Raw genomic sequence first — 14,323 nt, 5'->3', positions numbered from 1 at the left:
GCTTAAAGATTTTCTTTTGATTGTCGCATAAGATTTCATTCAGAAATATATTATTCCAGTTTACGTATTGTTTCGCTCAGGTAATTTGTTTAATTTAGAAAGAAAAATAGAAGTTTCTAATATTATCAGTAATCTTTTGGTCAATTGTATACAGATCTGTGAAATATGATATTTTTGAAGATCATGAACGTATATTTCTTAATTATTCAAGTGAATTCGTCCCCTTCCTGAAATGTCTTTCTGCGTCGGTTTGCTCTCGACATTGTGTTGCTATGCGATCCACCAACGAAGGCGATGAGTTTCGGAAATGTCGCCGACATGACGTCACTCTGTACGGAAGTTCCAATTGCTTCTGAGAAAGAAGCTAAATAAATTAATAGATAAATTAATGAATAGATAGACAAATATGTAGCAGCTTAGCATTTATTAGAGTAAAATGCTTATAAGAGCAGTTGAATTGATTTCAAAACACATTAAAACATTCACTTAGAGAATTGAATTCTGACAGTTACGAATAGAACACTTCTTTTGAACCAAAGGAATATGGTCCCTGATATAATGTATATCTTTCATTGATGAATATTTGATATTTCAATATACACAATTTTCTTTGTATTATTTTTCACAACGAAATTCATATCGAAAGATGCACTACAAATATTTGTAAATCCTGAGTTCGATTCTGTACGCACACATGCGTGTGGTTGGGTTCACGCCACGTTCGTTTGATACAGATTGATCTCTACAGCGACCTTGTGGTGTGCTTAAGAAAATACAAAGATTTAAAACGATTTCTCCATCCTTAGCAAGAAAAAATGTAGAAAGTGGCACCAAAATGTGTCAACTAATACGAATATTCGTAGAAGTTCCTGTGATACGACAGTTTCCGATGACCCTACGAGTGTTTCAGCATCCCAATGTTTACGTCGCTGCGTGTCCTGCTTTATTTACATTTATTTACACTCTGTCTTGGAATTATCTCATTTGCTCACGCTAATACTGTTAGCGGATTGGAAGAGTGTGTATTTCACACAAGGGGGAGAGAAGGAGGACGAGGGAGTGGAGGGGCTTCTCCTCACTCACCGTGAATCTCGCCCTTCAACGTCTACAAGGACACGCCATCCTTACTCACACTCGCCCCATTCCACCCACAATTGAGATGATTTTCCATAATCTCGCCATTTCACATTCAAATCGACTTGACAGCATGGCGGGAAGAAATCATAATTTTCAGTTATTTAATCAGCAGAGCCCAAGGTATATGTATGGCTTCCAAATACGTAGTTTATGGTGACATTTTCAAGACCTTTTCGAGAAAAGGCGACGACGCGATGCTGTGGTTGTCGTGGCCTACAAGAAGGCAAGGCGGGGCACAGTCTTCCGTCGTCAGGAGGCCGGTTGACGACATAACACGCTATAAGTTTTCAAGTCTGATATTTTATCTTATGGTCAATCGATTATTTAAATATCTCATCTTCATTTGGTATTTCAAATGAGGATAATGTCAGATCATGATGGGATATATTCGAATATTCTAAAAACACTTCATACCGTGTATATGTACACATATTGAGACATTGTGACAAGTTGAAAAAGGTGGAAAAAAAGAGAGACACGGGTCTCATTCCGAGTGTATTCCTGACCGGGATAAGGCTTTGTGAAGGTGATCTTACGGGTGGCCGAAAGCAGTGAGTTCGAATCCTGCATGCGACTGTCATAAAAATGATCGTATATATATATATATATATATATATATATATATATATATATATATATACATATATATATATATATATACATATATATATATATATATACATATATATATATATATATATATATATATATATGTGTGTGTGTGTGTGTGTGTGTGTGTGTGTGTGTGTGTGTGTGTGTGTGTGTGTGTGACTGTGTATATATGTACATATATATATATATATACATATATATATATATATACATATATAATATACATATATATGTATATATATATATATATATATCATATAATATACATATATATGTCTATATATACATATTATATATAATATACATATATATGTTATATATAGTATATATATATATATATATATATTATATAATATACATATATTTATACAATATACATATATTATATACAATATACATATATATATATATATATATATATATATATATATATATAATTGTGTGTGTGTGTGTGTGTGTGTGTGTGTGTGTGTGTGTGTGTGTGTGTGTGTGTGTGTGTGTGTGTGTGTGTGTGTGTGTGTGTGTAGGCGTGTATGTCTGTGTACTTCACAAAGACCTACTTTAACGTGAGACAAAATATCAATAGGGAGAAATATATTGATGTGGACATACAAATCTACAATAACACATATTGCTGGGACATTGTGACAGGTTGACGAAGATGGAAAAAGAAGTCACTGTTCTAGTTCCGAGTTTTTGAGTTTATTCCTGACCGGTTTCGCTCTATGCTTCCTCTGAAGAAGCATAGAGCATAACCGGTCAGGAATAAACTAAAAAAATCGGAACTAGACTCGTGACTTCTTTTTCCACCTTCGTAATATAACACATATATACAAATATACATACACATACACATGCCTATGGATAAATATAAACATATATACATGAAACACATATACAAAAATACGTGTACATGCGATAAGGCTTTTCTTCCCCGTTAGGCGGCTATTCTTTGTTTTATAATTTTTTTTTTTTTTCAAATTGCATTTTCAATCTCACATTCAAGTCGCATTAATACCTAAACGCTTCCTGACCTTTCACGGTGAAGTAGACTTGGCAACGGCACCGAGCCAGTGGCTGCAGAGTGGCTGCTTCTATAAGAAATGCAGAGGTTTTGATGACAAAAGGGTTAATAGTTCTTTGTGATTCATAAATAGTGCGGCTTTTCGTTGACTCTCACATAAAGACGTACACAAACACGCACACACGAACACACACACACACACACACACACACACACACACACACACAAGCTGTAGAAGAGATATGAAAAAGAACAGCTTTCCTCACAGAGTAATAGACATTTGGAACAAGTTAGATGAGAAAGTGGTGTGTGCAAAAACAATACATGAATTTAAAAATAGTTTAGATAAAATGAGATATGAAGACGGGACACCACGAGCATAGCTCCCCTTCCCGTATAATACAACTAGGTAAATACAACTAGGTAAATACACACACTCACACATAGAGAGAGAGAGAAATATATAGAACATGCAGATAGATACAGGTATAGGTTCAATCCCTCTGGCTATGACAGGAAGCAAATAAAAAAACAAAGTTCATAATCACACAATACGACAATTTCCCTTGATTCAGAACATTTCCAAACACAAAAGCAACAAACTTTGCAACACATAGCTTCAGTGGTGCTAGTAAACAGGAAAGCTCACTCGATATCATGAATTTTTTAATGTCGGTTGCCGTTAGCTGCGCTCCTTGTTGGGCCTTGCCAGCACGCTACCAACCACACCAGGTTTACAAGCTATAATCAACATTAATAATGATAATGTTGATAATGATAATGTTGATAATAATAGTAGAGTAATAATGATAATAGGAATAATAGTATTTATAATAATAATAATAATAATAATAATAATAATAATAATAATAATAATAATAATAATAATAATAATAATAATAATAATAATATTAATAGCAATAATAGTAATGATAATGATAATAATAATGATCATGATAAATATGATAGTAACAGTAATATTAGTAATAATAGTAGTAATGATGATAATGATAATAATAAAATAATTATGATAATGAAAATAATTATAATAATAACAATAATGATGATGATGATGATGATGATGATGATGATGATGATGATGATGATGATGATGATGATGATGATGATATCTATAGTTGTTGCCTCGATTTCCAATGACTGGAGTAGACCTGGATCCCCCACAGAGTCCAGCAACGGTACCCCGGAGCTTCCTATTGATCTCTCCTGGAAGACAAGTTGGACCATTTGTTGTGATACATTGAGGTGAGTCCCTCTCCCAGTCACCAGCTGCTAGGCGGAGGAGGAGGAAGAGGAGGAGGAGGAGTGGGAGGAGAAGGAGGGGATCAGTCGCCGGTATCCAGCTTTCCTTGTGTGAAAAGATGGAGGAAATACAAAGTCGATCTAGAGGGATCCTTTGCTAGGCTCAGAGATCAAATATATATATATATATATATATGTGTGTGTGTGTGTGTGTGTGTGTGTGTGTGTGTGTGTGTGTGTGTGTGTGTGTGTGTGTGTGTGTGTGTGTGTGTGTGTGTGTGTGTGTGTGTGTGTGTGTGTGTGTGTGTGTGTGTGTATACCAATATCCACGTAGCGCCGGACACCTGACCTGAGTCCCCGTTCCTAGTTGTTCACCTCACTACTTTTGTATATATATATATATATATATATATATATATATATATATATATATATATATATATATATATACATGCTTCTCTATACTCTAACACATCTGTTGAAGAGGATCACAGATAGTGATCGAAATATGCGGATGCCTATTCTTCTCCGAAAGTGGAATATTAGTATAATATATATATATACGCTAATAAGAACACGGGCACGTGTGTTCACTTATGCAAAGTAGACCACTTGGAAAAAGAAACTAACGAAGCAGAACGCTTTCGTATATTACATATTCAGTGCAAAAAGTACTTTTTGCACTGAAGATGTAATATATGAAAACGCTCTACTTTGTTAGTTTCTTTTTCCAAGTGTTCTACATTGTATATATATATATATATATATATATATATATATATATATATATACAGTGTATATATTTATATATATATATACAGTGTATATATATATATATATATATATATATATATATATATATATATATATATAATTCCCTCTTATAAGAGTGGCCGACATAAGTATTCACTTACCCAACACTCATCCCATCACACCAAAACCTCACTCGTGGTCCGCCCCATCGTAGCTCATCGTGAAGGGTCATCCCAGACCCCTCCACACTGTTCGGGTCAGAGGCAATGCAACGAGGCACAGCACTTCTACAGCAGGACTCGACAGCCTTAGGTGGTTTATCCCCTCAGCTTCAGTACATGGTCGCCTCACTCGAGAAATGTACAGAGCAGACAAGAAGATATCCCGCGGTCTACGCCTCTTGTTCTTCGTTTTACAGTCATTCTTCATTCACACCTATCTTATGATCTTGCCTTCTTAGTAAGTTAGAGGGCAGGATAGATAAGATGGGGGAGAGGGAGGGAGGGAGAGGGATTTGGGGGTTTAGTGGAAGGAAAGAATGAAATGGAAGGAAGATAGAAATATGATAGATGTGGGGCAGATCCACTTGTTCGGTTATTTTTATAGTCTCGATGCACATTCTTCTTATATCTGATGCTCCCTTCCCCCCTCCCCCGTCCATCCACCTCATTCTTGATCTTCCCTTCAAACTCCCTCAGTCCACCTTCTACTTTTAACACTCTTCCTACTAACCTTTCTTCGCCCATTCTTTCCATTTGTCCAAACCATCTCATCATTCTTTGAGCGTATATGATAATGTTAGATTATCGTATGGTTCTGCTAAATATAACTCCACAGGTTTTTTAGATACATACGGATTACAGCTGCAGATAATCAGCGATAATTGTCATTATGTATAAAAGCGGATTTCAGGGGGACCTCCTCAGTTCGTTCGTGTGAAAAACCTTTCCAAATTCCAATACTTGAGATTAAATGGATAGAGAGAGACAGACAGACAGAGAGACAGAGAGAGAGAGAGAGAGAGAGAGAGAGAGAGAGAGAGAGAGAGAAAATATCACTCCAGAAACCTTATCAATCCTTTCACTTAATCAAGAGCTTTAATGTAATTCTGATGACGGCGACATGTTGGCACCCCACAGACCGTGACGTCACGGTGCCACGCGGGTTCCAAACATGGCTCTCCTGAATAATTTTCTTTTTTTCAGACCGCGACACTTCGGGAGACCTTTTCGGCTTGAGAAGGTCCTCAAGCGACGAAAACCGGAAGACCTTTCTGCTAAGGACATCCAGGCAGTCCAATGACCTTGGCATTTACTCCAGAGGATACTACAAGGATCAATAAAATCGCCCAGCGACAAACGGAGTACAGGAAAAAGTACCACCAGGTATCAAAGGCGATGCCACAAGATCTACATCACTCCTTTCTTAATGAACGAGTCCGATAGAAATTAATAAAACAGCCTAAAGGGAGACAATGAAAGAACAAGTACAGCATTGTACCCAAAGGATTTAATTGTGATAGAAATATCGAAGGAAACCCCGAATAAGCGAATAAACACAGCCCAGGAGTGACGGGTTGAACCAAATAAAAAATTCTGGTATTAGTCAAAAAATATCTGCAGTGCCTCACGTTATTAGAGGTGTGGCTTACATATGGGCACATTCGTCTGCCGTGGCGGTGGCCAGATTAGTAAAAAATACCAGCTGGTATGAAAGGAGTCAACCAGCTGTCGTTCACTACGATTTAAACATGGAGAGTTTGGTTAACCCTATAACCACATCGCAGGGAGATTTTCTCCCGCGCGCATGCACACAATTTTCGTTCAGTGATTTTACCTTACTTTGCATTAAATCACGTACAGGGTTAACATAACTTTACTAATTAAGTTTACATATCATCATTCTAAAGTTTAAGAGCTACTCTTTCAATGTTTATTTCATAATAAACCTGTTTTGAAGTTAAGCATGTTTTTTTTTTTCAAAAAAAGGGTGAAATTCTCCCGGTGATGTGGTTCACGTCCGTCAAAAACAGCGATGTAATTCTGGGGTTAACATCAAAGGAGACGAGATGGTCTTCTCAAATTCCGAGGACTACAATGATAGCCTGGTGTACTGTAGATAATAACCAAGCAAAGCTGGACATCAATAATACATTAACTTATGTAGTGAGTAAAAGGGTTCCGGTCTTCCTCAGGTATAGAAAATTTTTACTGCTGATCTTACAATAGCTGAAGCGGTAGAAAGCAGTCCCAGACAATTGGTCCAATGTCGATTGGTCTAATGACGATTGGCCCATTGCTAATTGGTCTAACAGACCAATTAGTCTAAAGACATCTAGTCTAAGACTGAATTACCTAATAGACCAATTAGTCTATAGACATCTAGTCTAAGACTGATTTATTTAATAGACCAATTGGTTTAAAGACATCTAGTCTAAGACTGATTTATCTAATAGACCAATAAGTCTGAAGATATCTAGTCTAAGACTGATCTATTTAATAGACCAATTGGTCTAAAGACATCTAATCTAAGACTGATTTATCTAATAGACCAATTAGTCTAAAGACATCTAGTCTAAGACTGAATTACCTAATAGACTAATGAGTCTAAAGACATCTAGTCTAAGACTGATTTATCTAATAGACCAATTGGTCTAAAGATAACCAATCTTAGGTTATATTAGGTTAAGTTAGGTTAGGGTCTGGTTAGGTTAGATCAATCCCAGACCATTCAGTAATCGTCTTTCTAATAGAATAACTGTTCCTACTGGACGAGGTGCTATTAGACCAATTCTCATTGGACGAGGTGCTATTAGACCAATTCTCATTGGACCAATTGGTATTAGACCAATGTTCACTCGACCAATCGTATCTAACTCGTAGAAAGTACCTACTTCAGGAGAGAATATATACATACATATATATATACATATATATATATATAAATATCTATATATATGTGTGTGTATATATAATATATATATATATATGTATGTATTTATATATATATATGTATATATATATATATATATATATATATGTATATGTTTATGTGTATATATATATATATATATATATATATATATATGACGTAAGCGGAGTAGGAAACCCAGGAGTCTTAGTCTTGAGTTTATTCCTGACTAGTTTCGCAGGTGTGCTTTTTCAAGGAAAAATTCCTTTGAAAAAGCATAACTGCGAAACAAGTCAGGAATAAACTCAAGACTCCGCTTACGTCAACCTGTCAGAATGTCTCAACATATATATATGTATATATATATATATATATATATATATACATACATACATACACACACACACACACACACACACACACACACACACACACACACACACACACACACACACATATATATATACATATATATATATATATATATATATATATATAAAAGCGATAGTACAGTACTCGCCGAAGAGGAGAAACCATTGAGGTGGTTAAGGACATGTTTGAGGAGGAAAGCAGAGATGAGGTATGATAGAAACCAGATGTGACCACCATTAATTTCTGAGTGGAGAAGAGAGGGAGAGGGAGAGAGAGAGAGAGAGAGAGAGAGAGAGAGAGAGAGAGAGAGAGAGAGAGAGAGAGAGAGAGAGAGAGAGAGAGAGAGAGAGAGAGAGGGAGAGTTCCATGGAGCAAGGGCACACTGCAAGAGTTCCTCAGGTAATCAATTTGATCAATACCCAATGAGGGCGTTTGAATATTTTCGAAACTATATTGACTGCAGCAAGTCGATGATGGTGATGCAAATGATGTGAAAGCCGTGAATAATATAAATCCGTTTAAAAGATGATATTGTTAATGATAACACTCATTGTTAATAAAGATGATGATGATATGGTTTAACGTCACAAACTCGCCCCCCCTCCCTATCGGAAGGCTAGAACGGTGCCCCTCACTGAGGGCTTTGTAGCGTGGAATTTAATGAACCATGCCCTTGGTTCATCTTCGCTGGTGGCAGGATTCGAACCGCCATCCCCTCGACCTTGGCCGCAAGTAACGACGCCCTAATTTTCTATTTCAGTTAATCATTTAGGTCATATGGTCATATGACGCTGAAAGATAAGTATATACATGACACAATCTCTCATTAATTTTATTCTTGTTATAAATAGGTTGTACTTCTACCTCTACTTCCTAGGTAGAGAGACGAGTGTTGGACACCTCTAGACATCGTTTGGAGATTGTCAGTGACCACCGGGTCCTAAGTCTGGATTGTGTGGTCACGATAGGATGACCTTGAGTTTCTCTTCACCCATTCTTTCCATGTGCCCAAATCATCCTAGTTTTAATCAACTCTCAACTTCCATTCAACCCCGCTCTCAGCCAGAACACATTCTTCATTATTCCCATCGTCTTAAGTCTGGATTGTGTGGTCCCGATAGGCTGACCTCGTGTTTCTCTTCAGCCATTCTTTCCATGTGCCCAAATCATCTTAGTTTTAATCAACTCTCAATTTCCTTTTCAACACCGCTCTCAGCCAGAACACATTCTTCGTTATACCCATCGTTGTAACCACCACCACTATATTTCTTAAACACTTTATTTCAAACACGTTAAGGCTCTTCCTGCCTTCTTCGAATTCCAGGTTTCTCAAACCGCCCGGATGCATGCGCCCTGGAAGGTAATAGCCAGGCGCGCCCCAAGATAACGGAAATTTTAATTAATAAAATATGCTTATATTTAAAAAAATTGTATGATTTTCATATATTTTAGAGACACCAAAAATGTGGTTTAATAATCAGCGTCAACTCTGTGCCATTTGACATTCTGAACTGACAGGTAAATTCCTTAATCTTTATGAAGCAATGCCTTGGATAATCCTTTCCCGTTTTCTTTCCTAGGGGATGATGAGTCATTTCTGATCCCCCCCCTCCCCCCCCCTCTCAATTATTATTGATTGATAATCCGGATCTTTTAATACTTTCCGTTTATTTATTTCTTTTTTTTCGTTTTACATGATTTGTGGGAGTTTGTAATGAACTAGTTACTTTTTTTGGAGTAGAATCAATGATGCTCCCCAAAGTTTTGGTTAATTCATATGTGCGCCCCAAAGTTTTGGTTAATTCATAGGTGCGTCCCGATGTAAAAAAAGTATGAGAAACGCTGTTCTATACAGTGCCGAAGGCAAAATCATACACTCGTATAATCTTCTCTTTCCGTTTATCATTAGACGTCTATATGTCACGACGTTTTTAATTTTTCCCAAACATTTACTCGATTTCCTTCCTCTTATAATTTACCACCCTCATTTCTCCGTTCCCTACTACATGTAACCTCAAATACTTAAATATTTCAACTTCTTCCTGACTTTCACCCATTAAACTCGCCTTCAACCCGATAATATCTCCTTAAACAGAAAGGATTACAAAGGCGGAGCATGCCGACAGGAGACCTTTTGGTCCATAACTAGGTCGGATGCGAAAAAAATTATAATAATGATAGATAAATAAAAAACAGACCGTATATGAAAATATAAACAATAAAACATAAAAAGTATAAAGGATAAATAACATATATATACATATATATATATATATATATATATATGTATATATATATATATATATATATATATATATATATATATATAGATAGATAGATAGATATAGATATAAACAATAATAATAAAACTTGTACACCTCATCTCCTTTTGTCCGCACTAGCTTTCACATACTCTTCCAAACTTCGACACTACCTGCTTCCGTCTTTCTTCCGACTCAACTACAAATGCAATATTATCCGCAGACAACTGGCTCACATCCCATTTTCCTCCACTATTACATACCAGCACCCATTGCCCTACCTACGCACGGCAGTAATGAGAGATCACCCACGAGGATAGAAACGCTAGTGAGCTGCAGTCCACAACAAGAATAACAACCCCTGCCTAGCACCCTTCGTATTTACCTCCTTCACTACGCTCCTCAAATACACAATGAACAACCATGGTGACATTACACAACCAATGGCTCAGTCCCAACTTCACCTCAGACCACTCACTCTCCCCTTTCCCTATCCTCACACAACCTTTACAAAAGTAAAATAAATAAATAGATAAATAGGTAAATAAATAAATAGATAAATAAATAAATAAATAGTTAAATAAATAAAAATGCAAATGGTGTTACTGTTTCCAGAGAGTCTTCGAAGCTCCATCTAAGGAATAAACTCACCCGGCGTTAATCATGAAAAGAAATGTATAAAATTGCGTCATCAGGGTTTATATTGGCTCAGGAGTATTGTGTGCATGACCCTGGGTGCACTGTTCTCATTTTCTACCTGTTGTCAGGCGATTTTATTCGTCTGGGAAAAATTCCTTCCTTAGCAAGAGGCTAACGGTATTCTTAAAAAAAATATTTCCCTTCCAAATACTTATATAAGATTTATATAAGGAAAGATTTATGTAAGGAAATAATTTTTTTAGGAATACCACCGTAAGATTCTTATGGTGGTATTCTTAAAAAAAAACACTTTCCTTTCCAAAGATTTATGTAAGATTTATACAAGGAAATATTTATATAAGGAAAAGAGGTGCTACAGCAAGTAGAATAGCTTAGCGTTGGCAAAAACAAATAAACAAACATATAGATAAACAAATAAATAAATAAATAAATGAATAGATAAATGAATAAATAAATTAAGATAAAAGGACCACAAGGGGGCGGAAAGGGTTTATGACGTCATACCCTACCGTAGGTTTTCTTCAGATGTTAATCTGTGAAAAAAATTATGTACTGGTAGTGTGCATGTATTAGGAAGGTGTTGTCCTAGCTTTGTGTGTGTGTGTGTGTGTGTGTGTGTGTGTGTGTGTGTGTGTGTGTGTGTGTGTGTGTGTGTGTGTGTGTGTGTGTGTGTGTGTGTGTGTGTGTGTGTGTGTGTGTGTGTGTGTGTGTGTGTGCTCTACTTAATGCACCAGGCGATCAAGACAAGATATTAACATACGTAAATATAAAGCCTTACATATACGAGCGCCCTCTTTTGCGTCCATCCCAGAGCTTTAATGTATATATTTACACTGTGATGTTGAACAAAAGCACATGCTATGGTTCAATTACGTTTTTGTTCTGAACCACACCAGTCCTTTGCCATTCGGTCAAACAGCAACTCATAAAAGACTCACCTGATGTTGTTGTAGACGTTGGGATGGAGGTTCCTCTTCAGGAAGCTCTCCAGCTTGCTGTTCCGCCGCCCGCCGTCCTCTCGCCCGGTCATTCTTCCTCAGGAAGACCTCATCCTTCTGCGTCCCTGTGGGTCAAACCCGCCTCGACGGCCCCTCCGTCGTCACTGCAGACTTGCTTCCTTATATGGTGGTCCTCCTCTCCTGACATGGAGAGAAGGAAGGGGGATCTCTCTTCAAGGCTTCTGCAGAAGATCAAAACCCTTTTGTGTCTCTTAACTCGACGGATCTCTTCCTATAAAGGAGACGCATCGATAGACGTTTCTCTCTCTCTCTCTCTCAGTCTCTCTCATTAGTCTTCAAAATTCTTTGTTTATTGAAAATCTCTATTTTTCTATTTCGGTCTTTGTTTTCTTTTGGGTCACGCCACAGCAGGGGTTGTGCAAGCAGACGCGGAGGGGGACGTCGGCTTGCAAAAGTGCTCGCTAGTTGACCAACCGCTTATGAATTTACACGCACGTCAACACGCTCTCTCTAACCTTGAACAGTTCCTCGTTTACCTCGTTCTTTTTTTCCAGAAACATTCGATACACAACAAAATTTTGCTTCCGTATTGCAGTCGTTTAGTAATCCATTCTATGTTTGATTGAAGGTTTACTCTTCGGGAAGATTAATAATGTGATTAACCAAACTTTTGTTCTTGACAAAGAACGTAGCTGCAAGAACATATCAAGTAAATAATGACCTAAAACACCAATTGATTATACTATAATACATAAAAATTTACAACTGTCACGAAAAACCGTAATTTCTCTGAATATTTCAACAGAAAATCATTATACGTCAATCACTCCCATGTGCTTTCAAACACAAACTGTGGCAACACCCATCATCGACAAAATAAGGAAAAGGGAACAAATCCACGCTTCCCAAGTAGCTATTGGTAGCTGTCCTCACGACTGAAGGGATAGTAGAGAGTGCCCTCCACTATATTCATCTCTTCTTAGTATATATAACCGAACCCATCCCATATAAAACCACGCTGAAGAGGATTACATTTAGTGATCACAATATACGTATCTTCAAATATCTTTCTTTTTCCCGATAGTGGGATACTCAGTCAATATATATATATATATATATATATATATATATATATATATATATATGTGTGTGTGTGTGTGTGTGTGTGTGTGTAATTAAACAGCTCTGCCTACGAGGACTCGAACGCTAGGCCGTACGTCACAAGGCACGAGTTTAGGACGCTACCGACCTCGTCATGGATGATGCACAAAAGGGGCAGCTTTGAACTAGTCCAGTACCTCCCCGACATCAGCTCCCGGAGCGTAGTTAATCTTTTGTATTTTGGAGAAAGAGGATGATTTTTGTTATTAAATGTGGAGTAGTGCTGAAGGGTGAGGTAGATTTAGTGGAGGAGAGTGTTGAGGAAGATGATGGATTGGTGGCGACAAAAGAGGGTAAGGAGTGTTGGCAAGTGGTATTTCGTTGATGTTAACCAGTACTTCTGTCCTTAGGGACAGCATTGCGCAGAGATAATTACAAAGAGAGCAAAGGAGAGATTTAAAGAGTGTAACCAAACGGAGGGATTGCAGAAGCTAAAAGTGATCAACATTTATTTCGAAGTGGAGAGGAGTCTCCAGTCTTAAAGGAATGCTGCGTTGCTCTGGTCCTTAGGGGTAGGATTTTTTGGCGAGAGTGCCAAGTTGGGGGTTGACTTGGGGAAGTGGTGGGGATTGACTTCTTGAAGAAAGCCGTGTAGTGTGGAAGTGTGTATGATTCAAGAAGTGGATTAGGTTTCAGTTAGCCTCTTCACGACAAGTACCAACCGCAATAAAAAGTAAAAGCGAGTTCAGATACTGTGACGTCATTACACATAATTTTTACCTTCTTCAACACTGAATGAAATAGTTTGTCGACACCAGTGACACGTGAGTAGTGAGAGGCAGAAGCAGTGATTATTTGCAGTTAACAAATTTGAAAATGGTACGACTTCTGAGTCAGCCTCCATTTACTCGTTCCGTCTAACATAAACAAAGAATGATTTTTCATCTACTAAATGACGCACCGCATTCGATATTGATTAAAATTGCAGTCTTATATTAAAGCGTGGAGGAGTTTGAAAACTGATCGGACGTAAACAGAGGAATAAAAGAAAGTTATTTTTCACTTGATGAATTTACGCTCTGCATTCGAATTTAATTGAAAGTATGATTTTATACCCATTAGCGTTCGATGCCCAGTGTAAGAATTCTCTTTTTTGGCTAACGCGCAAAAAAAATTGTTCCCCTAGTATATGTTAAACAACGTCTAGAATGATCATATAAAGCCGGTTAATCTCTTAAATTATTCAGATCTGACTAATAACTAATCATTCTATT

The 14,323-nt window shown here is 37.2% G+C and overlaps 1 protein-coding gene across 1 annotated transcript in view; it reads right to left on the bottom strand.

Moving 5' to 3' along the window:
• Positions 1 to 12,598, bottom strand: part of LOC143037406 (uncharacterized protein C12orf56-like) — a 155,918-nt gene extending 143,320 nt beyond the window's left edge. The window contains exon 1 of the mRNA XM_076205547.1: positions 11,928 to 12,598. Coding sequence (XP_076061662.1) covers positions 11,928 to 12,019 — 92 coding nt within the window. The 5' untranslated portion in view covers positions 12,020 to 12,598. The remainder of the gene's footprint in view (positions 1 to 11,927) is intronic.
• Between the last annotated feature and the right edge of the window lie 1,725 nt (positions 12,599 to 14,323).

Source organism: Oratosquilla oratoria, chromosome 2 (assembly GCF_046742065.1).
Source record: "Oratosquilla oratoria isolate Oo_2021 chromosome 2, ASM4674206v1, whole genome shotgun sequence".
NCBI lineage: Eukaryota > Metazoa > Arthropoda > Malacostraca > Stomatopoda > Squillidae > Oratosquilla > Oratosquilla oratoria.
Note: the sequence above shows the minus strand (reverse complement) of the source record. Positions and strands in the feature narration are given on the sequence as shown.